The 22,335-nt window shown below is 48.5% G+C and overlaps 1 protein-coding gene across 2 annotated transcripts in view; it reads right to left on the bottom strand.

Moving 5' to 3' along the window:
• crim1 (cysteine rich transmembrane BMP regulator 1 (chordin-like)) overlaps window positions 1-22,335 on the bottom strand; it is a 273,330-nt gene that overhangs the window by 138,891 nt on the left and 112,104 nt on the right. For both annotated transcript variants that reach the window (XM_070889247.1, XM_070889246.1), the window contains exons 3-5: window positions 20,927-21,169; window positions 13,785-13,905; window positions 12,005-12,126 (exon numbers count right to left, since the gene is read on the bottom strand). In XM_070889247.1, the coding sequence (XP_070745348.1) occupies window positions 12,005-12,126; window positions 13,785-13,905; window positions 20,927-21,169 (486 nt within the window). The remainder of the gene's footprint in view (window positions 1-12,004; window positions 12,127-13,784; window positions 13,906-20,926; window positions 21,170-22,335) is intronic.

The following is a 22,335-nucleotide window of genomic DNA, read 5'->3' on the forward strand; positions in this document are numbered from 1 at the left end:
CGGTTTTGGGTTGCATACCCACTTAATTTTTCTTTTGTTATATTTGCAACCTGGTTACACCTACTCCTGGTATTGTTTAGCCAGCCTTCACCGTAAGGTGCTGCATCCCTTCGGGGTAAAGGAGCTTGGTGTAGGAGTGCTAGATGGAAGCTCTGGTTTTGTTTTGTGTGCTATTTCCTGAAAATTCCAGACTCGTGAGTATTTCTTCCTGACTGTTGACACCAGGAGCTCGGCAAGCCTGCGCGCTGCTTGAAAACAGAATGCTGACCCCCGTGACCCCTGAGCAGTGCACTGTTGTGTTAGGAATGCGTTACCTTCTAGAGTAAACACACTATTGCCCCCACCCACTTTTGATGGCTGTTTGTACAGAATCTGTACCCCGACTTCCTTTGAGAATTGAACTGGAAGCCACTGTATCAATAACATGGGAGCACTTGTGTTCATTTGCAGTCAACAATATGTCGCTGAAACAATTCTCAGTGTAAATCATTGCATGTTTCACATGGGGTGGAGATGGGAAATGTCATCAGCCAGGATCTTGTCTCTTGTGGTTGCCATGTTATGAATTATTTTCTCCTTTTACATGAAAAAAGGTTCTGCTTCAGATGAACAGCACAATTATCAATGGAGGTCCTTCTTCAGCTGGACTCCGGGAACAAAACGTGAAATATAATGGGGGTGAGTTTCTGAGGCGGTTTTCCCACTTGTCTGTGGTAACTCCGACAGAGGACCCCGTGGAAATATGGCGGAAATTCACCCCCCCACCGCCCCCCCCCCAATAATGTTATTAAAAATCAGCAGTGCAACACTGCATCTTTGAGGGAAATGTAAGGGTGGGGAAAGGGGAAATTGGAAAAGTTAATTCATGCTGTGTGAAGTGCAACTCCCATTAAAGACAGCCACGGAGGGGCATTGGACGCAGACCTCCCTGTCCTGGATGAACGAGGAGCTGGGAAAGGGAAATCCCACTGCACACGAACAAAAAATACGAAAGCCCGACTGGAACAAAAGAAAATGAGTTGCATTCACATAGTGTCTTTCACAGCCTCAGCCAATGAAGTACTTTTTGAAGTGCAGTCAATGGTGTGATGTAGGAAACGCGGCAGCCAATTTGTGCACAGCAAGCTTCCACAAACAGCAATGTGATAAAGACCAGATAATCTGTTTTGGCGATGTTGATTGAGGAATTACTTTTGGCCAGGACACCAGAGATAAACTCTTTTGCTCTTCTTCAAAATAGTGGCCATAGGATAATTTACGTCCACCTGAGAGAAGATAGGGCCTCGGTTTAACGTCTCATCCGAAAGACGGCACCTCCGACAGTGCAGCGCTCCCTCAGTACTGCGCTGGAATGTCAGCCTAGATTTTGTGCTTAAATCTCTGGCGTGGAACTTGAACCGACAATCTTCTGACTTAGATGAGCATACTATCCACTGAGCCACAGCTGACAACTAGGGTTGTCTTGGCAGTCTGGCTCCTTAGTGCCCCACCTTGCTGTTGCCAAGCAATGGCAGAAGGTAGGTGGGTGGGTGTGACTCCCTGCTCAGTGAGCGGCCGGTCAGTCAGACTGTAAGGAAGACACACTGAGCAGAGATGCTTCCCATAGGAAAGGAGATGAAGCGGAGAATAGAGTAAGACGAGGGAGCAGTTGTACTCCCGCAATTCTACCAGTAGCCAGCCGGGGTGGGTACCTGCCAACAAGTCCAAAACCAGATAAACACGGGAAAAGTAAGGTGTGGCAGCTGGGTAGGAACAGGTCTTGAGTTTGCTGCTACTGAAGCTCATTAAAAATTTTTTTTAACAACTCCAGTGGTAATTAATGCTGTATGAAATAAAGAGTTAACACTGGGGTACAAATTGCCCTCTGCCTGAAATGTGGCGCTCCCACACCGTTTCAATGCTTTGTACCGCAGCTGCGGTTCAAGTCGACTCTTTCGCAAAATTGCGCTTTGTTTGTTTTGTTTTGATCCAGTAGTCGGTGAAAATGGGGGCGGTGACTACACCTGAGGGGCAAAGACACGGCGGTGACAGCAACTGAGGGGCGTATTCACTGCCGCGACAAAGTGAATCATGGCGTCGCGTCACCAAGGCTCTCCCCTTCACTTAAAGGGGAAAGCCTCCGCGATTTTTAAACTTCGGTCCACTGGGCCAGCACGGAGGGTTTCGGCCGGGCCAGCGGCCTGGCACCCAAGAGTGGGTGCCAGGCTGCCTGTTGGCGGCCCAGCCAAACCCGGGGGCATAACTGTTGGGCCGACCTGGCAGTTGACCGACAAAAAAAAACATGGCGGCTGCGTCAGTGCTGCCCTCCCCTTTAAGGGAAGCCGTACTGCCGCTGCCAAAGGCCACAGCCTCACTGGAGCACCGGGAAAAAACTGATTTTGGCACCGCCGGGCGGACCGAAGATTTTCTGAGGGGAATGTCGTGGCCGCTGATTTGCAGTGGTAACAGGCCTTAAGGAAAGGGGCAATTTCATAAGAACATAAGAATTAGGAACAGGAGTAGGCCATCTAGCCCCTCGAGCCTGCTCCGCCATTCAACAAGATCATGGCTGATCTGGCCGTGGACTCAGCTCCACTTACCCGCCCGCTCCCCGTAACCCTTAATTCCCTTATTGGTTAAAAATCTATCTATCTGTGACTTGAATACATTCAATGAGCTAGCCTCAACTGTTTCCTTGGGCAGAGAATTCCACAGATTCACAACCCTCTGGGAGAAGAAATTCCTTCTCAACTCGGTTTTAAATTGGCTCCCTCGTATTTTGAGGCTGTGCCCCCTAGTTCTAGTCTCCCCGACCAGTGGAAACAACCTCTCTGCCTCTATCCCTTTCATTATTTTAAATGTTTCTATAAGATCACCCCTCATCCTACTGAACTCCAATGAGTAAAGACCCAGTCTACTCAATCTATCGTCATAAGGTAACCCCCTCATCTCCGGAATCAGCCTAGTGAATCGTCTCTGTACCCCCTCCAAAGCTAGTATATCCTTCCTTAAGAAAGGTGACCAAAACTGTATGCAGTACTCCAGGTGCGGCCTCACCAATACCCTGTACAGTTGCAGCAGGACCTCCCTTCGGCCCATCGACTTTTATTTCACAAAGCAGACTTCTTATATCCATTTTTAGACAGGCTGCTCAAAAGCTAATTTGTTCGGTCGGAAATTGGACGGGTTGGAATCCATCAGCCAGCTCGAGAGTTTTTTCATTTTCTTTGAACACTTTCGCTTATTAGCTATAAAAAATATGGGAGATTGGGGGAAAAAAGGCTGTTTGAGAGTCAGGAATCATCCAATTGGGTAGTGTAGAGTCTGTTCGTTTCCCGATTGGTGTGGGAAGGCGGTGAGGATGGACATGTCGGGCGACCAATGGCGGGAGCATGGAGGCAGGAGGTCATGTGATGACACCTCCAGGAATACTTCCAACCAGAGGTAGCAACCCTCGCCGAGATGCAGGCCGCCTGCATATGCACATGCGCAAATATCGGGCAGGAAAAGACCAGCTGGTCCAGCAAGCCTACCCCACATTCAGGATGGTTGGAGCAGCATGTCCGGACACTTCCCAACCCTGCAGGCATGCAATCTCCTGGGAGATCTTAGTACGTGTGGGGATAACTTAATATTGGAGGGAAGACTTGCATTTATATATTGCCTTTCACAACCACTGGACGTCTCAAAGCACTTTACAGCCAATGAAGTACTTTTGGAGTGTAGTCACTGTTGTAATGTGGGAAACGCAGCAGCCAATTTGCGCACAGCAAGCCCCCACAAACATCAAGTGATTATGACCAGATAATCTGTTTTTTGTTATGTTAAGGGAAATACTGAAATAATATAAAGTCTACAGTAAAATACGCAGTGCTGAATATCGTACTACACACTGCAGTAAACATGCAGCGCAACCACTTCTAAATAATGGAAATGAAACTGTAAATCTACAAGATCCTGTCTGGTTCAAGATCACCGCAGTCTGGGACAAAGCGTTAAATCTCGACAGAAGCATGAGTACGTTTTTAATAATGAAAAAGAGTCCTTAGGACTGAGGTAGGAGATATCTTGAAACGTAGGAACATTACAAACTCACTTCCCTTTTCCAGGGACGATCATGGAGCCAGTTCAAAGTAGTCATCCCACAAACATTTGTGAAGCATTACAAATACATGTAAACTTTAAGCCAATTTTTTTGTTTTTGAAAAAAAGAAAACGCAACGTTCTACCCCCAAAAAAAAGCTTAATTTATTGGCACGGAGTCACATTGTTTCAATGTGTGGCCTCCAGATGTCTGCAAGCACTTCCTAACAGAAGCTAGGGCTGTGATGTTGACTGGAGGAGCAATACGGGTCCTGCCAATAACACTCACTCGCACTCTTTCGAATGCGGAGCCCAGCCCTGATATGAAAATGAGTTCAGGTTGGTAAACCACAAGAATCTGAGGATGTCTGTCAATTCAAGGTTTGTCTGCCTCCTCCTGCTCGCTGCAGCCCTGTTTGTCTGTGTTGTGAATTCCTGAGCAGTGACAAAAGAAGCTGGGAGCATAAATAAATTTACAACCTCAGACTTGATTTTTGTTCACCCTCCCCACTTCCGCTGGGAATTACCTCGCCCCCACCCCGGGAGTGATTCGCCTCTCTCTCTCTCTCCGAACCCCCTCCAATAAACCACACGAGCGCGCACTGGAAAATGAATGGCGCGCAAAGCCCCGTGCGGCATTTCTGAAAGATGTGACTGGGTGCTATATGAAGACGAATCTTTAAAAAAAAAGGTCACCAGTTTAATCGCTGACGTGAAAGATCCCATTTTCCGGCTTTGTGCTTGCAGCAGGGAGCCCTGTCCGCCGGGAACACGCATTGGAAATTTATGCGCGCAGTCTGCACGATTTTCTGACCGTTGGTGATTAGTGTGTTTGCAACATGCACTCCCGGTGGATAAGACATGCCCACAAGAATGGCGAGTTGGAAAATTACCCTCCGAGATCTCTGCTCCAATTCTGGCCTGTGCGGCTGTGTACAGCTGTGTGTGACGAGACTGCGCTGGTGAGTGTAGGTGGGTTAAGTGCATGCATGTGTGAGTGCACGTATGTCAGTATGCACGTGTGTGTGTGTGTCAGTGCACACCTGTGTCGGTATGTGAGTAAGTGTGTGTTTATTGGAGTTTAAGCAACAGTATGTACACCTGTTCAAAACCAAACTTGATTTAAAAAAAAGCCTTGTGGGTAGAATGTATTCCATTACAGACAGTAGACAAATATAGATACTTGGGCTGGCTACAAACCAAAATATAAACTGAGCTTTCTTCAACCAGCTTTTACTTATTTTAAGACAGCTTAGCTTCCCCTTCCTTTGAATTGTATGTTAAAATGACCAGGTATGTGTGCCTGGTACAAAATGCAAACAGGTACCTGCACTTTTTTCCTTTTCTGTGCGCTCTGGTTGTTTCTGCAGTACACAGGTATGCAGGGCATGCCCATCGTCAACAGGCAGGTGTTTTTTTCCCTCTCTTAGACAAGCCCCAACCGTGAAAAGACCAATGGCGGCAAATACTTTCAGTTGAGATAATCTCTCATAATGGGCTGTGAACACACGATCCCTCCCCCACCCCCACTCCTGCCTAGAATAACACAGACTGAGCATTAACCCTCCAATGACTAGTTTACTTCTGCACTGCATCCAGCAATATTGGATTTCAATGGTCTGTTCAGATAGTACAAGCCGAGAGATTACTGCTGACAATATCAGCTGAGGAATGCTTACCAAGCTCGCACAACATTCCTCTGTCTGATATTTTAGCAGAGGTGTTCACCTATTAAAGATAAATGAAACACATTCTACGAGTCCGCTAGACGTAGGTCTGCTAATATCAACTACAAGCATTTCTAAGCTATACAGCGAGGTCCCGACCTGCAAGGAACCATCTGCGGCCGGTCGGGGCCCTAAAAGGAGCATATACCATCCACAAGGTACAGCGTGAGCCGGTCCGGGAGGGAGACGGCTGTGAAGAGGGTGACTGGATTGAACGTCACCATAACCCAAGTCGGTGGTTGGAGCGTGGGCAGGTACAGCAGGAACGGCGAGGTCGGGGCGAAGGTGTGGCGGGTGATTGCAGAGCGAAGTGATCGGGGCCCAGGAGAGGCGTGAGTTTGGGGCCCAGAAGAGACGAGGTCCGTGCAGCACGGGCCAGCCCACACTGCGATATGTGTACGCACTAGGTCCGTGCAGCAGGGCTGGTCTTCGGTCGCCTTGGTTAACCTTTGCCACCGGACCAAGACCTAGCTCTGTCAAGCCCGTGTGGTGGCTGGGATGCAACAGCCACCACACGTTAAAAAAATCCATACACAGGCATCTTCCACCCTTCAACATGTGGTTCAGAATCTGGAATATCAGGTCCTTCATTGAAACGCCTGCAAACTCATCCCTTTTTGGTGTGGAAGCAAGTCATCCTCGATATGAGGGACTGCCTAAGAAGATATTACTGCAATGGCTTCCTCTTTCATCTCCTGTTACTGTTGTGACCCTGAACTCCCATGCCCTATCCCTAGCCACGAGCGCGCCAGGTTCTATGTCTACGTTGCACAAGAGCCCAGGGTAACTCCCCCTTTCAATGTTCCTTTGCTTCCTGGGTGGAAGCATTTGCCTCAACTGGGCACAATTGCGCAGTGATCTGGGCAGGACAGTTAACTCTGTTATTCCTATTCACAAGAGTAATGCGGATGAGGAAGGCTCATTCGACAAGATCTTAGTTATTTCTGTCGAGAAATTTACTGTTTGCCCATCAAAGCACCCAGCTGTTTCTCAAATGATTCAGTTTTTTTTTGCCACATGGAATTTCCTTCCACGTGTCGATCACTCTTTGTGTGATTGGGAACCTCCTGTCATCAATTGGAGCCCCCTTGTATGAAGTACATCTTCCTGATACTGGTTACTATTTTATATACCTCTATATAAATATTTGGAATGCACGGCCTGATAGGGTGGTGGATACAGATTCAATAGGGAATTGGATAAATACTTGAAGGAGAAAAAAACTGCAGTGATATGGGGACAGAATGGGGAGTGGGACTAACTGGAGCCAGCAAAGAATCGATGGGCCGAGTGGCCTTCTATGCTGCACTATTCAATGATTCTGTGCGGGATATAAGCCAAGTTTCTTCAGCCCTTCCAGTTACTGTTGCTGCGTTAATAAATTATCCAACTACTAATTAGCTAAAAGTACTGTAAATTCTAATACAGTAACACTGTGTGGAAATATTGCTGCTTGCAACTAACCCTCAACAGATTGAGGTTTGAAGAAGTTGCACTGCAGCTGCCATTAACCTAGATTCCTCTTTTTCTGAATAACGTTGTGATCTTCAGAGGATTGAATTCAAATAGAACGTTCGAGCAAAGGAGAAAATTATTTGTCGCAAGTGTCAAGCTAGCCAAGCACATTGGAGTGCCATTGTACGGTAAGCAGCACCCTGCCTTGCTGCTGGGCCCACCTTTATAGCAAAGCACACCTGCTGGGAAACAAGTGGTCAAGTGGGTAAAAGCACCGCCAGACAGCTCAGAATGGCACACAATCGATTCCCAGCCTGAGCAATGGCCCAAGATCGATTCCCAGCCTGAGCAATGGCCCGGGATCGATTCCCAGCTGGAGCAATGGCCCGGGATCGATTCCCAGCCTGAGCAATGGCCCAGGATCGATTCCCAGCTGGAGCAATGACCCGGGATCGATTCCCAGCCTGAGCAATGGTCCGAGATCGATTCCCAGCCTGAGCAATGACCCGAGATCGATTCCCAGCCTGAGCAATGGCCCACGATCGATTCCCGGCCTGAGCAATGACCCAGGATCGATTCCCAGCCTGAGCAATGACCCGGGATCGATTCCCAGCCTGAGCAATGACCCGGGATCGATTCCCAGCCTGAGCAATGGCCCACGATCGATTCCCAGCCTGAGCAATGATCCGAGATCGATTCCCAGCCTGAGCAATGGCCCGGGATCGGTTTCCAGCCTGAGCAATGGCCCGGGATCGATTCCCAGCCTGAGCAATGGCCCGGGATCGATTTCCAGCCTGAGCAATGGCCCAGGATCGATTCCCAGCCTGAGCAATGGCCCGGGATCGATTCCCAGCCTGAGCAATGGCCCGGGATCGATTTCCAGCCTGAGCAATGGCCCGGGATCGATTCGCAGCCTGAGCAATGGCCCGGGATCAATTTCCAGCCTGAGCAATGGCCCGGGATCGATTCCCAGCCTGAGCAATGGCCCGGGATCGATTCCCAGCCTGAGCAATGGCCCGGGATCGATTCCCAGCCTGAGCAATGGCCCGGGATCGATTCCCAGCCTGAGCAATGGCCCGGGATCGATTTCCAGCCTGAGCAATGGCCCGAGATCGATTCCCAGCCTGAGCAATGGCCCGGGATCGATTCCCGGCCTGAGCAATGGCCCGAGATCGATTTCCAGCCTGAGCAATGGCCCAGGATCGATTCCCAGCCTGAGCAATGGCCCGAGATCGATTCCCAGCCTGAGCAATGGCCCAGGATCGATTCCCGGCCTGAGCAATGGCCCAGGATCGATTCCCAGCCTGAGCAATGGCCCGAGATCGATTTCCAGCCTGAGCAATGGCCCGGGATCGATTCCCAGCCTGAGCAATGGCCCGGGATCGATTCCCAGCCTGAGCAATGGCCCGGGATCGATTCCCGGCCTGAGCAATGGCCCGGGATCGATTTCCAGCCTGAGCAATGGCCCGGGATCGATACCCGGCCTGAGCAATGGCCCGAGATCGATTTCCAGCCTGAGCAATGGCCCGAGATCGATTTCCAGCCTGAGCAATGGCCCGGGATCGATTCCCAGCCTGAGCAATGGCCCGGGATCGATTCCCAGCCTGAGCAATGGCCCGGGATCGATTCCCGGCCTGAGCAATGGCCCGGGATCGATTCCCAGCCTGAGCAATGGCCCGGGATCGATTCCCAGCCTGAGCAATGGCCCGGGATCGATTCCCAGCCTGAGCAATGGTCCGAGATCGATTCTTGGCCTGAGCAATGGTCCGAGATCGATTCCCAGCCTGAGCAATGGCCCGGGATCGATTCCCGGCCTGAGCAATGGCCCGGGATCGATTCCCAGCCTGAGCAATGGCCCGGGATCGATTCCCAGCCTGAGCAATGGCCTGGGATCGATTCCCAGCCTGAGCAATGGCCCGGGATCGATTCCTGGCCTGAGCAATGGTCCGAGATCGATTCCCAGCCTGAGCAATGGTCCGAGATCAATTCCCAGCCTGAGCAATGGCCCGGGATCGATTCCCGGCCTGAGCAATCTCGGCTCTGGCAGCCTTTGGGACAAATGTAACTGTCTTAGCAAAGAAAGAAAACGACTTGCATTTCTATAGCGCCTTTCACGACCTCAGGATGTGCCAAACTGCTTTACAGCCAATTAGTACTTTCGAAGCACAGTGACTCTCGTAATGTTAGCCAGGACACTGGGGATAATTCCCCTGCTCTTCTTCAAAATAGTGCCATGGGATCTTTCACGTCCACCTGAGCGAGCAGACGGGGCCTTGGTTTAACGTCTCAGCCCGAAAGACGGCACAGTGTAGCACTCCCTCAGCACTGCAATGAAGATTTTGTGCTCAAGTGAGGACAGGATTGGGCTTGGTGATGAAGCTCGATGATGGTGGAACCGCACCTCAGCAAGGGGAAGGAATTGGAGAAACAAAATAAAACACGAACAATAAATAAACTGGTACTTTTGTGTGTAACAGAGAGCAAGAGGTAAATTTCCTGAGACTAGCAATGGATGGAAAATCGAGGGCAGCGTGTGCATAATCAATTTTCCGATAAGCCACCTGTTACACGAGTGTCTGTCGGTGTCTTGGGGGTCTCGAAAAATTTACCCCTAAAACTCGAGAGAAGTGAGAGTGCAAACCGCTGATTGGCTCATTCACACGCCAGTGAAGGTATCCTCACACACCTGCCTGCACCTCCCCAACACACCAAAGTGAATCTCCTTCCGCAAAGCAGCAATCAAGGTGATTTGACACAAAGTATTGGGATGGAACGTAACTGAAGAGCTTCTGATAACTGTCCACTGTTTGCTTTTGGAGCAAATTAACAACGTTTCAGCTTAGATATAAACAATGTGTCCGGGTGAGGTGGGGTGGGGAGTGTTTGTGCTTGTGATGCGCAAGATATCACGATTGTCGGGACAGGCTGGATGGACCAGTAGGTCATTTCCTGTCTGCCAGTTTTTGCATGTAACTCTCATCCAGCAATTAAAAATGTATTGCCTGGGGGTTCAGCAGCGCAGTGTGTTATGATTGGGTTGAAGCTGCCCTCAACTCATTTCATAGAGGATCCTTACAGCCACCAGAGAGTGTGTGTGTGTGTGTGTGTGTGTGTGTGTGTGTGTGTGTGTGTGTGTGAGAGAGAGAGAGAGAGAGAACGAGAGAAAAAAATGAAAGAATAATAAGCAGGAGGGTTTCTCATCCCATCTTTCTGGTTTGGATTCAAACCCAGAACCCAAAGGTGAAAGGACTGCGTTGTGACCTGCTGTAACATACAGTCCCTCAGCACATTAATAAACTTCCCTTATGCACAACCTCCTGTACCATCCTCAGCTTTCCAGGCAAATCGCTTTGGATGAAACAATTCGATTAGCAGAGTGCAAATTAATTTGTTGGCATTAAAGTCTGAGCTTACAAAGTTCTTTGTGACGATATCCTGAAAATGGGGAATCCCTCAAAGTATGTGGAGGGAAGGAAGTTAAGAGTGCAGGCAGCTAGTAGGTTGCAATCTGAGTAAAAAGCGTGATGGGAGGGGGGCGGGGGCAGGGCAGAGAGGCTTCAAACGCTGGCATCTATCAGTGCTCCTTTCTTCTAATGATGAAATATCAGTGCATAAAGTGTAATTTAATTCTGTTGTTGTCCAGTGGACTGGTTTAGAGACATTATTGTCACATTGCCAAGCATTTCAGTGAGATGGAGCAAAGCATTCCATGTATTTAGTTTCTAAACATCGTGCTATATTTAAATAGCCGGGGCCTGCTCGGTGTTGCTATATTGACTGTTTATGAATACCACAGCAGTAATAAATGTTATGGTCGCAGGCATCCTTCATACTTTGCAAACAACATTCTTTCCGTTCGGATTAGTATTTTCCTACTCCCCCCACCCCCCCGCCAACCTCCACAAATAACTCACTAACAAACTCATCTCTCAGCAACAACAGCCTCCGGAGTTTGGATGCTCTTTAAGGTACACAATGCACTGGCTAGACAAACGGTGAAGAATTCAAATGGAAGTCACGCCGTGCCTGCTTGGGTGCATAGAGGGTGTGGGTGCTGCCAGGGTGCTGGGTGACAGGGTGACAAGCTGCGGATTCTCACACAGGGCCCTCAGCAGGGTGATCAATAGCGACACGCAGAGCAAAGCACAGGGAGACTGAAAGACAAATGAACCAGCCCAAGTGGCAGAGGCAAGGTGGCCATCCCAGGAGGGAGACTGGTTCCAACGGCAACAGCAACAGCAACACGAACATGACAACAGCAACAGTTTTAAATTCTTCAAACTGAGACGTCTGGTGGTGGTGAAAGGCACCATGTTAATCCAAGCCTTTCTTTCTTTCTTTCTTTCATACAACTGGCTTTTTTAAACATCACTGTGCTTTTCGAACATAAAACTGTAACCAAGTATGCAAAAGAGCGCGGAAGAAGTAATAAAATGTAGTTTTAAAGCTGGCTTTCAACCAGGAGGTCATAAAAAGGATTGAAGACATTTTCAAACGATTAAATGTGAACATTGTTTAGACTTCTTTTTTAATTAGTCTAAAGCACTATCAACACAGGCTGACGACAGCCCATCTCTGGAACCTCCTCCACAGCCCCTTTGCGGGACAAGTTTCTGATTCTGCTTTGATTTACCCCGACTCCTGCTGCCCCGTCCCCACCGCCGCCCACCCCTCCCCACCCCCATCGTCAAAGGACCCGTGTTCTGTAAGCTTTCCCCCAGCAGCATTAGAATGTCGCTTTTTGTTAAACCCGCACATACCATTGACGCACTCGAACAGATCACAGCATTTGCCGGGGGTGCCGTCCCCGGGAGAGACGATTCGGGGCACAGCGCCAGCCTCGCACTTTGGGACCCGGCAGATTCCCAGCAGACACTCGCACCTGCAACCCAAACAAGACACGGCCGGTGAGTGAGCGAGTGCACAGCGGGAACCGCAGCGAGACACGCGGGCCCTCCAGAGGTGGGCCACAGTCACAAAATTCACAGCACTCAGGATCACGTTCATTCCGAGCAGGCATTTCAGGCCTGAATCTGTGCCGCCCCATCCAACACGCCGGGGGGGGGGGGGGGGGATAGAATTCTGCTTAAAAGCTGCACCTGCTCACTTGGCACCTTCTCTATTGTTTACATGCCACAAGCTAAATTGAGACGCTGGGAGAAGGAGCCACAGACACACATTTCGGAACAGTCCTAAAGCACCGGCCAGGGCTTTTTGTGATTCACAATACTTGCCGTCATGTGACAGCGTCCATCATTTTTATACTTTAGTCTAAAGGCTAATTACGTGGGGCCTGGGCGGTACAGTGCGACAGACATGTGCTTTGTATCTGGGGTTTACTGGGGCCCAGAACGATGGGAGAAAAGACACTGCCCCCTGCCACCTCTCTCTTTTGCTGGTTGGAATGGTCCAATGTGAAATAAGTTTGGGCCGTCTGAGTCCTAAAGCACTGACGCCACAGCTCAGAACTAGCCCCTCATCATCATCATCGGCAGTCCCTCAGAATCGAGGAAGACTTGCTTCCACTCTAAAAATATGAGTCCTTAGGTGGCTGGGCAGTCCAATACGAGAACCACAGTCTCTGTCACAGGTGGGACAGATAAGTCATTGAGGGAAGGGGTGGGTGGGACAGGTTTGCCGCACGCTCTTTTCGCTGCCTGCGCTTGATTTCTGCATGCTCTCGGTGATGAGACTCGAGGTGCTCAGTGCCCTCCCGGATGCACTTCCTCCACTTAGGGCGGTCTTTGGCCAGGGACCACCAGGTGTCAGTGGGGATGTTGCACTTTATCAGGGAGGCTTTGAGGGTGTCCTTGAAACATTTCCTCTGCCCGCCTTTGGTTCGTTTGCCGTGAAGGAGTTCCGAGTAGAGCGCTTTCTTTGGGAGTCTCGTGTCTGGCATGTGAACAATGTGGCCTGCCCAGCGGAGCTGGTCGAGTGTGGTCAGTGCTTCAATGCTGGGGATGTTGGCCTGGTCGAGGACGCTAATGTTGGTGCGTCTGTCCTCCCAGGGGATTTGCAGGATCTTGCGGAGATTTCTTTGGTGGTATTTCTCCAACGACTTGAGGTGTCTACTGTACATGGTCCATGTCTCTGAGCCATACAGGAGGGCAGGTATTACTACAGCCCTGTAGACCATGAGCTTGGTGGTAGATTTGAGGGCCTGGTCTTCGAACACTCTTTTCCCCAGGTGGCCGAAGGCTGCACTGGCGCACTGGAGGCGGTGTTGAATCTCGTCGTCAATATCTGCCCTTGTTGATAAGAGGCTCCCGAGGTATGGGAAATGGTCCATGTTGTCCAGGGCCTCGCCGTGGATCTTGATTAGACTAGCTCCTAATCTCATATTAATGGGCGATCACAGCCAGGGGATGGGAAATGGGAAAATATCACGCTGGTCGACTGAGGTTGGTACTGAGAGCATGGTGTGATCTTTGCTGCTAACAGTGTGCTGTATGTGACCTGGGAGAGCACTCACTGCTGACACTGGGCACCTGAAATACAGAGATGCTCCATTTGACACTGTACTTCCCCGAGCAGACTCACCGTATTGGGAGAGTGCAGCAGCCGTCAGCGGTCAATCGGGTTGGAGTCTCGTAGCTGTCGGATGGGCAGACCACTTGCTGAATGGCGGGGCAGTCCACCGTGCTACAGTCCACGTTGTAGACTACAAGAGGCAAAAGAAAGCATCGACATCGATCATATTAACCTGCAGCTTTTGCACAGTACATACCGTTACACTCTGTCCGAACTTGAAGAGTTAACCAGACAGTGGATGCATTGAGCAGCTGCATGCTGTCACTGCAAACTGTAACTTCTAGACATTACTTCCTCCTGCAATGCAGCTTTTCTGACAACAGTATGAAGATGTAGCACCATACCATGACTGTGAGCTACTTGTGCATTTATGGCATCGTTTTCTGAGCTTGCACTGCCGATGTGGCCCATGCAAGCATGATTTTCCGATACGCAATGTTGGTGGTTGGGGATGTAGGGGGATGCAGGGAAAAGGTACAGGTACAGCGTCGAGAATCCAGAAGCCGAGGCTGCTCCGGATTCTGTGTATTTCCGGACTTTGGAACGTCATTCTGACATCCCGAGTCCGGAAACGCCTGGACCAAGGTAGGTAGATATGGGAGGGGGTCGAGCGGTGGCGGGGGGGAGAAGGCGAGTGACGGCAGTGGGGAGGTGGGGTCGAGTGGCGGTGGGACTGGCCCGAGGCGGGGGCAAAGTTGACCCGAGGCAGGTAAGAGGTCAGCGGTGGCCCGAGGCGGGGGTCCGGATTCAGGAACATTTTCCGGATTCTGGACGACCCCGCCACGGATTGTCCCGGTGTCCGGATTCCAGGACTCCGGATTCTCAACGCTGTACCTGTACTCCCATTGGCACAGATCCAGTAAATTCGTTCCTTACATTTTTCCTTTTGCTCTTCTTTCCTACCAACTGAGACTTGCAAGGAAGCCTTAGCGCTTTTACATTTAGTTAAATAGGTAGCAAGATTTAAAGCAAAGTTGGGAAGCCCTTTCATGATCAGCTATCGTCGCCAATTTTGCTCCACATGTTACATTGTTCAGCTAGTTGGATAGGATGGAGAATTGTCTGTGTGTGTCTGGGATACTACTCTTGACAGGGCAACAGGAGGGCGTGTGTGAGCGTGTGTGTGTGTGAGTGTGTGAGCGTGTGTGTGTGTGAGCATGTGTGCGTGTGAGCGTGTGTGTGTGTGTGTGTGCGTGTGTGTGAGCATGTGTGTGTGTGTGTGTGTGTGTGTGTGTGTGTGTGAGAGAGAGTGTGTGTGTGTGTGAGCATGTGTGTGTGAGCGTGTGTGTGTGTGTGTGTGAGCATGTGAGTGTGAGCGTGTGTGTGTGTGTGTGTGCGTGTGTGAGCGTGTGTGAGCGTGTGTGTGTGTGTGAGAGAGTGTGTGAGAGTGTGTAAGTGTGTGTGTGTGTGTGTGTGTGTGAGTGAGTGAGTGTCGGGTGGAGGAGGGGATGCTGTCAGTTTCTGTAACTTTAACAGACACAATGCTCTGTGAATACATAAAGGGTTGAAATCGTGTGATGCGATATTAGTAACAAATGTCTTCATGGTTTCACTTAACATTCTTCTGCCTGCTATGCTAAAGGCCTCAACCTGTGGACTTCACATCAACACGCTAACGGTTTTATTATTAACATTGCAAAATGTGACTTCAGCCCAAGTTTTTCTACAACAACAACAGCTTGTGTTTATATAGTGCCTTTAATGTAGAAAAACATCCCCAGGGGCTCCATCTGATTCAGTGCGTAATCAGAAGAGATGTGTCATCGAGCAAAGGAGGAGATGTTAGTCAAAGGGGTGCATTTTAAAAGAGGGTCAAAAGGACAAGGAGGTAAGGTTTAAGGAGAGTATTTCAGAGTGCAGGGCCGAGCTGAAGGTACGGCACAGCTGTTAATGATTGGGGGGCGGGGGCAGCAAAAGGAATGGAAGACGCACAAGAGGTCAGAGTTGGAGAACGCAGAATTCTGAGGATTACAGGGCTGGAGAAGGTGACAGAGATAGGGAGGGGCGAGGCCATGGAGGGATTTAAACACAAGGATGAGAATTTAAAATTTGAGGTGTTGGGGGACTGGGAGATAAGGTGATGCATGAGTAGGAATCGGTGTGGGATAGGATACGGGCGGCAGAGTTTTGGATGAGCTGCACTTTATGGAGAGCGGAGAATGGGAGGCCGGCCAGGAGAGCATTGAAGTAATCGTGTGTGGAGGACACAAAGGCATGGATGAGGGTTTCAGTGGCAGATGGGCTGAGGCAGGGGTAGCCAAAGTAAGCGGTCTTTGTGATGGAGAGCACATGAGGTTGTGAGCTCAGCTTTGGATCAAACTGGACGCAGAGACTGCAAACAGTCTGGTTCAGCCTGAGGCAGTGGCCAGGGATGGGGATGAAATCAGTGGCTAGGGAACGGCTCAGTCTAACCAATGTTTAACAAGGAAATCGAGGTTCATCCAGGACTGGATGTCGGACAAGTAGACTGACAACACACAAGCAGTGGAGCTGATGGAGAGGTAGAGCTGGGCGTCATCAGCGTACGTCTGAAAGTTGACCCTATGTCTTCGGATGTTGTCTCCAAGGGTGTAGCTGAGGTTGAGGAGCGAGGCCAAGCACTGGAACTAAGAAGTCCTCTGAGCAGTCCTATTTACAGTCTTGTGGTGGTCAGTTCGAGATATAAGGATTGCCCAAAGACCAATCTAAAAAATATGTGGCGTCACAACTGACACCACAAACTGAGTTTGTGGCAGGTAAAAGTGGCAAATGATGATTCACAATGGCAGGGTGAAGCTTGAAGCAAGTCGTAACCAGCTAGCCAAAGAAAAGGGGAAAGGAAATCAAGGAAAGATCAGCCCTCGGGTCAATCTGACATCCAATGTCCTGTGTGGGAAAACATTCCTTGCAGAAATCGGACTTTATAGTCATATGACAATCCACAGCCAGTGTTACACTGGAGTTGGATTATAGGCTGTTATCATCAGCAATGATGGACAAACCATCATCAACAATGATGTAGCAGAGAGTGACCAGGTCACTGGGTGATATTATGGGATGGCAGAGACTGATTGATCATTGGATGATATTATGGGATGGCAGAGAGTGACTGGATCACTGGGTGCTATTATGGGATGGGAGAGTGACTACATAACATTAGAACAGAAGAAAATCCAAGGAATTTTGGTAGATTACAACCAATACATTCACTATCTCTGCAGCCACTTCTTTTAAGACCCTTAGGTCCAGGGCACTTGTCCATCTTTAGTCCCATTAGTTTGCCTAGTACCTTTTCCCTAGTGATAGTGATTGTTTTAAGTTCCCCCCTCCTTATAGCCCCTTGATTATCAATTATTGGGATGCTTTTAATGTCTTCTACCGTGAAGACCGATATAAAATATTTGTTCAAAATCTCTGCCATTTCTCTGTTCCCCATTATTAATTCCCCAGTCTCATCCTCTAAGGGACCAACTTTTACTTTAGCTACTCTCTTCCTTTTTATATACCTGTAGAAACTCTTAGTCTGTTTTTATATTTCTTGCCAGTTTACTCTCATAATCTATCTTCTCTCTCTTTACTATTTTTTTTAGTCGTCCTTTGCTGGTTTCTAAAAATTTCCCAATCCTCTGGCCTACCACTAATCTTCGCATCATTGTAACCATTTGTTTTCAATTTGATACCATCCTTAATTTCCTTAGTTAGCCATGGATGGTTCATCCTTCTCTTAGTCTTTCTTTCTCACTGGAATATATCTTTGCTGAGAGTTATGAAATATCTCCTTAAATGTTTGCCCTGCTTATCTACCGTATTACTCTTTAATCTATTTTCCCAGTCCACTTTAGCCAACTTTGCCTTCAGACCCTTTGTAATTGCCTTTATTTAAGTTCAGGACATTAGTTTGAGACCCAAGTTTCTCACCCTCAAACTGAATTTCAAATTCTACCATGCTATGATCACTCTTCCCGAGAGGATCCTTTACTGTGAGATCATTAATAATCCTATCATTACCAGATCTAAAATATCCAGCTCCCTGGTTGGTTCCACAACATATTGTTCTAAGAAACCATCCCAAATACACTCTATGTACTCTTCCTCTAGGCTACCTTTGCCAATTTGATTTGTCCAATCAATATGAAGATTAAAATCGCCCATGATTACTGCCGTATATTTCTTACAAGCCTCCATTATTTCTTGATTTATACTCTGTCCTACAGTGTAGCTACTGTTGGGGGGGCCTATAGACTACTCCCACCAGTGACTTCTTTCCCTTATTATTTCTTATCTGCACCCAAACTGATTCTACATCTTGATCTTCTGAGCCAATATCATTTCTCACTACTGCACTGATCTCATCCTTTATTAACAGAGCTACCCCACCTCCCTTTCCTGTCTGTCCTTCCAAAATGTCAAATACTCCTGAATATTCAGTTCCCAGCCTTGGCCACCTTGCAACCACGTCTCTGTAATGACTATCAGATCATACCCATTTATATCTATTTGTGCCGTCAACTCATCTATATTGTTACGAATGCTGCATGCAATCTGATAAAGAGCTTTTAATTTTGTTTTTTTTACCATCTTTCACTACTCTGACCCCACTTTCAGATCCACTCTTATGTTTATACACTGTCCCTTCCTGTCACACTCTGGTTACCATTACCCCTATCGCTACCCTGCACTATTGCCTTCTCCTTTCTCTTTCACTTTTTAAATTTCCACTCAACTGAACCACCTCCCCCCCCCCCCCACCCCCCACCCCACTAGGTCACTGAGTGATATTATGGGATGGGAGAGAGTGACCAGATCACTGGGTGATGTAATGCTTTGGGGGCAACTGATTAGTTTCTTAGCAAGGGCCTGGATTCTCTCAACAAATCACAACATCTAAATCAGTAAAGGTCTGCTTTCTGTTCCCTCGGCAAGGACCAGCGGCTCATGTTTGCACAGCGTTGATAGAACCGGGAAAGCTGCCGCTCAGCAGGTTACTTATTATAATTGTGTTACACCAGATGTGGGTAAAATTCCAGAACTGGTTGGTATTTGGAGATTTGTTAACAACAGAAAGCACCTGCGTGTACTGGGAACGAGCTTCTCTGTTTCCCCCATACCGCTGTTGACAGCTTAAACTAGTTGACGAAGGGAACTCGACTACTGACTTTCACACAAGTCTGCTTGTTATCTCAATGGACAGGAGGCTGGATTCAATCAGAACTTAAAAGGGGGAGTTGGGCTTGTTTGGGCCAATTGATCCTAAAAATACTTATGTTCTCATGGCGAATTAGTGCTATTTTTAATCGGGAGCCAATCATGGTGACAACATGCAAGCAAAGAATGGCTGAGGGAGAAGGAGGGGGTATGAGGCAGGGAGAGAGATAAAGGGGCAGGGAGAGAAAACGTGAAGGAAAACAAGTTTGAAACCGACCGAGAGAATGCAAGTTTGATTCCCTTATGTCTCCTGGGGTCCCAGTGTCAGGCATAGTGCTGTAGGCAGGTACTGAGTAGAGTCCCAGCTTTGCCTCGCAAAGGAAGGAACATTAGAAGGACTGTCTCAACCAGGCTGTGTCATAGCCAGAAGCTGCATTGATGGTAGCCTGAAATTGGCACGTGCTTGCAAATTTCGGGCTCCAGGAGAATGAAAAAACAGCATTAAATTACTCCTATCCTCTTTTATTTTTATACTTCTGACACTTTGTAATGGTACAGATATGTACTAAAGGCAAGATTTTTATATATACTATCCAATTGCCCATAGGAACAGGAGTAGGCCATTCAGCCCCTAGAGCCTGTTCCGCCATTCAATGAGATCATGGCTGATCTGTGATCTAACTCCATATACCTGCCTTTGCCTCATATCCTTTAATACCTTTGGTTAACAAAAATCTACAATCTTGGATTTAAAATTAACAATTGATATAGCATCAATTGCCGTTTGCGGAAGAGAGTTCCAAAGTTGTGTGTAGAATTGTTTCCTAATTTCACTCCTGAAAGGTCTGGCTCTAATTTTTAGACTATGCCCCTAGTCCCAGAATCCCCAACCAGCGGAAATAGTTTCTCTCTGTCTACCCTGTCTGTTCCCCTTAATATCCTCAAAACTTCGATCAGATCACACCTTAACCACCTAAATTCTACAGAATATAACCCTAATTTGTGTAATCTCTCCTCGTAACTTAACCCTTGGAGTCCGGGTATCATTCTGGTAAACTGACCCGGCACTCCGTCCAAGGCCAATATATCCTTCCCAAGTGTGGAGCCCAGAACTGCTCACAGTACTCAAGGTAGTCTAACCAGGGCTTTGCACAGCTGCAGCATAACTTCTACCCCCTTGTATTCTAGCCCTCGAGATATAAAGGCCAGCATTCCATTATCCTTTTTGATTATTTTCTGTACCTGTTCATGAGATTTTAATGAACTATGTGCCTGGACCTCGAAGACTCTTTGGACCCCCACTGTTTTTAGTTTTTTACCATTTAAGGTACAGGGTAATTGTAACTTTTGGCACTAGTGTAAACGGAGCGATCTCAGATCAGCTGCCTGTTATGCACCTCTCGCGATTTGCATTTTTATTGAATTCAATCTGACACTGCCCCACTTACACCATTGCTAGAAGTTACAGTGACCCCCAAGGACTGAAGGCTCCAGGTGAAAGGGAGTTAAAGAGCGGGGGGAGTGGATAATTGCACTAGTGTATGCAGATGTAATGGAGTCACCGTTTCAAAATCACACATTCTACCCTTATCTTCATATACGACTTCAATCTAACTCCTTATACCCGCCTTTGCCCTATATCCCTTAATACTTATGGTTAACAAAAATGATTATAGGGCAATTTGGGAAGCTGAGAAATAGAATTGGTTCAGGCAGAGTTGAGTTGCTGCACTGCCACCACTGGTGGGAGGGCACAGTTACAGCTTAACACATTTACAGAATCAGTCCACATTAGAAATGTGGACAGGTGTGAATTTATAATGAGCAAATTGGCACAGGAAGTGTGTGCATCTGTAAGATTTTTAATACAGGTACATTACATAGTTAAATATTCTTAGCAGCCAGAGAAATACTGTTCCCTCTCCACTAAACAAAGTAGGAAAAGTATTAATAGTGTAACACAGCCAGCATTTTATCGGTACCCTCATCACTTGAGTTGAAAGAATGTGATTTTTTTCCCTCCTCACCTTTCTTGCATTCATACAGGTCGCAACATTCCCCCGGCTTCCCCGAAGCCTTGGAAACCAGAATGCTCTGGTATCCGGGCTGACAGACTTTCCTCAGACAGCCAGCTGGGTTGCACACGCAGCGACTTGGGAGGGGGCAACACTTGCCAGGAGGGGCGTAGCCCTCAATCAGGATGGAGTCTTCTGGGCAGCGAGGGGAGAACTGGACCTCACACCGGGCTTTGGAGCAGTCTGGCTTCTCTTCTGAAAAACAAAAAGAGAGGGTATGATTAGAGAAACCCACACACGAGCCGGCCCTCAGCTTCTGCACAACACTTGCCCCATTTACATCACGGCGCTTGCTGTGCTGGTTTTGCTGCCAGCTTTCCCCACCCCCCCACACCACACCCCTCCTGACCCTTGCTGGATTCACAGTTCTAGCAGCGAGCTGGTATCTCACCCAGGTGTGCAATCTTCACGTACAAGTCCAGTCAATCAATACCATCCAGTGGGTGGATGGGGAAGGCATCTCAGCCCATCACCATCCTCTCCTCACCTACCCTACACTTACATCCACTGTACACATGCTTTCTTTCTCGATAAACGCAGGTCCTTCCTCCCTCCCTCCTTCTTCTTTCCCTTCCTCCTCCCTCCCGCATTCCTTCCTTCCTCCCTCCCTCCTTCTTTACTCCCCCTCCCTCCTTTCTCGTTCCCTCTCTCCTTCCTTCTCCCTCCCTCTCTCCCTTCCTCCATGAATCATGTTCGATAGCAATGAGAAGCAGGAATCCTGGTTGATTACTTGCTCCTTGAGCGGGAGGGGGTTGGGATCAACAGCACCACCTGTAACCCCGCCTGGGCTGAGGCCTGCTAACTCAGATCGGAAGAGGGATAAAGCCTGGACGTATTCCTCTTCTGTACGGCTCACTGCCACATCGGCCACTGATCTACCGACTGGAACATCACAGATCTCTCATGATTATTTTTTAAGTCTTTTATCTTTTAATAGTTTTTTAAAAATTCTGGCATCAGGCTACTTGGAAGGTCAATTGCATGTGAGAGAGTTAAAGGGACGGAGGGGAGGGAGGAAGGGAGAGAGTGACCACAAAGAGTTGAAATGATGTAACCACTGTGTTAACAGCCTAATCTTTCACTTCTTCAATGGCTTTGTAGTTAAATACACTGTGCAACGGGGTAAGAATCCAGGCCAGAGGGTCCCCGGTCTGAGATCCATCAGCTCAATTTGGGCTGAGCGGTGGGGGGGGAATATCACCAGTGCGGTGGGGAGGGGGGCGGGGGGGTGACTCCTGCTCCTGATCGCAGTCTGATGGCCTCTTCATAGCGAGGGGATTTGAGTACAGGAGCAGGGAGGTGTTGCTACAGTTGTACAGGGCCTTGGTGAGGCCACACCTGGAGTATTGTGTACAGTTTTG

The sequence above is a fragment of the Pristiophorus japonicus genome, chromosome 9 (assembly GCF_044704955.1).
Source record: "Pristiophorus japonicus isolate sPriJap1 chromosome 9, sPriJap1.hap1, whole genome shotgun sequence".
In the NCBI taxonomy this organism is placed as follows: domain Eukaryota; kingdom Metazoa; phylum Chordata; class Chondrichthyes; family Pristiophoridae; genus Pristiophorus; species Pristiophorus japonicus.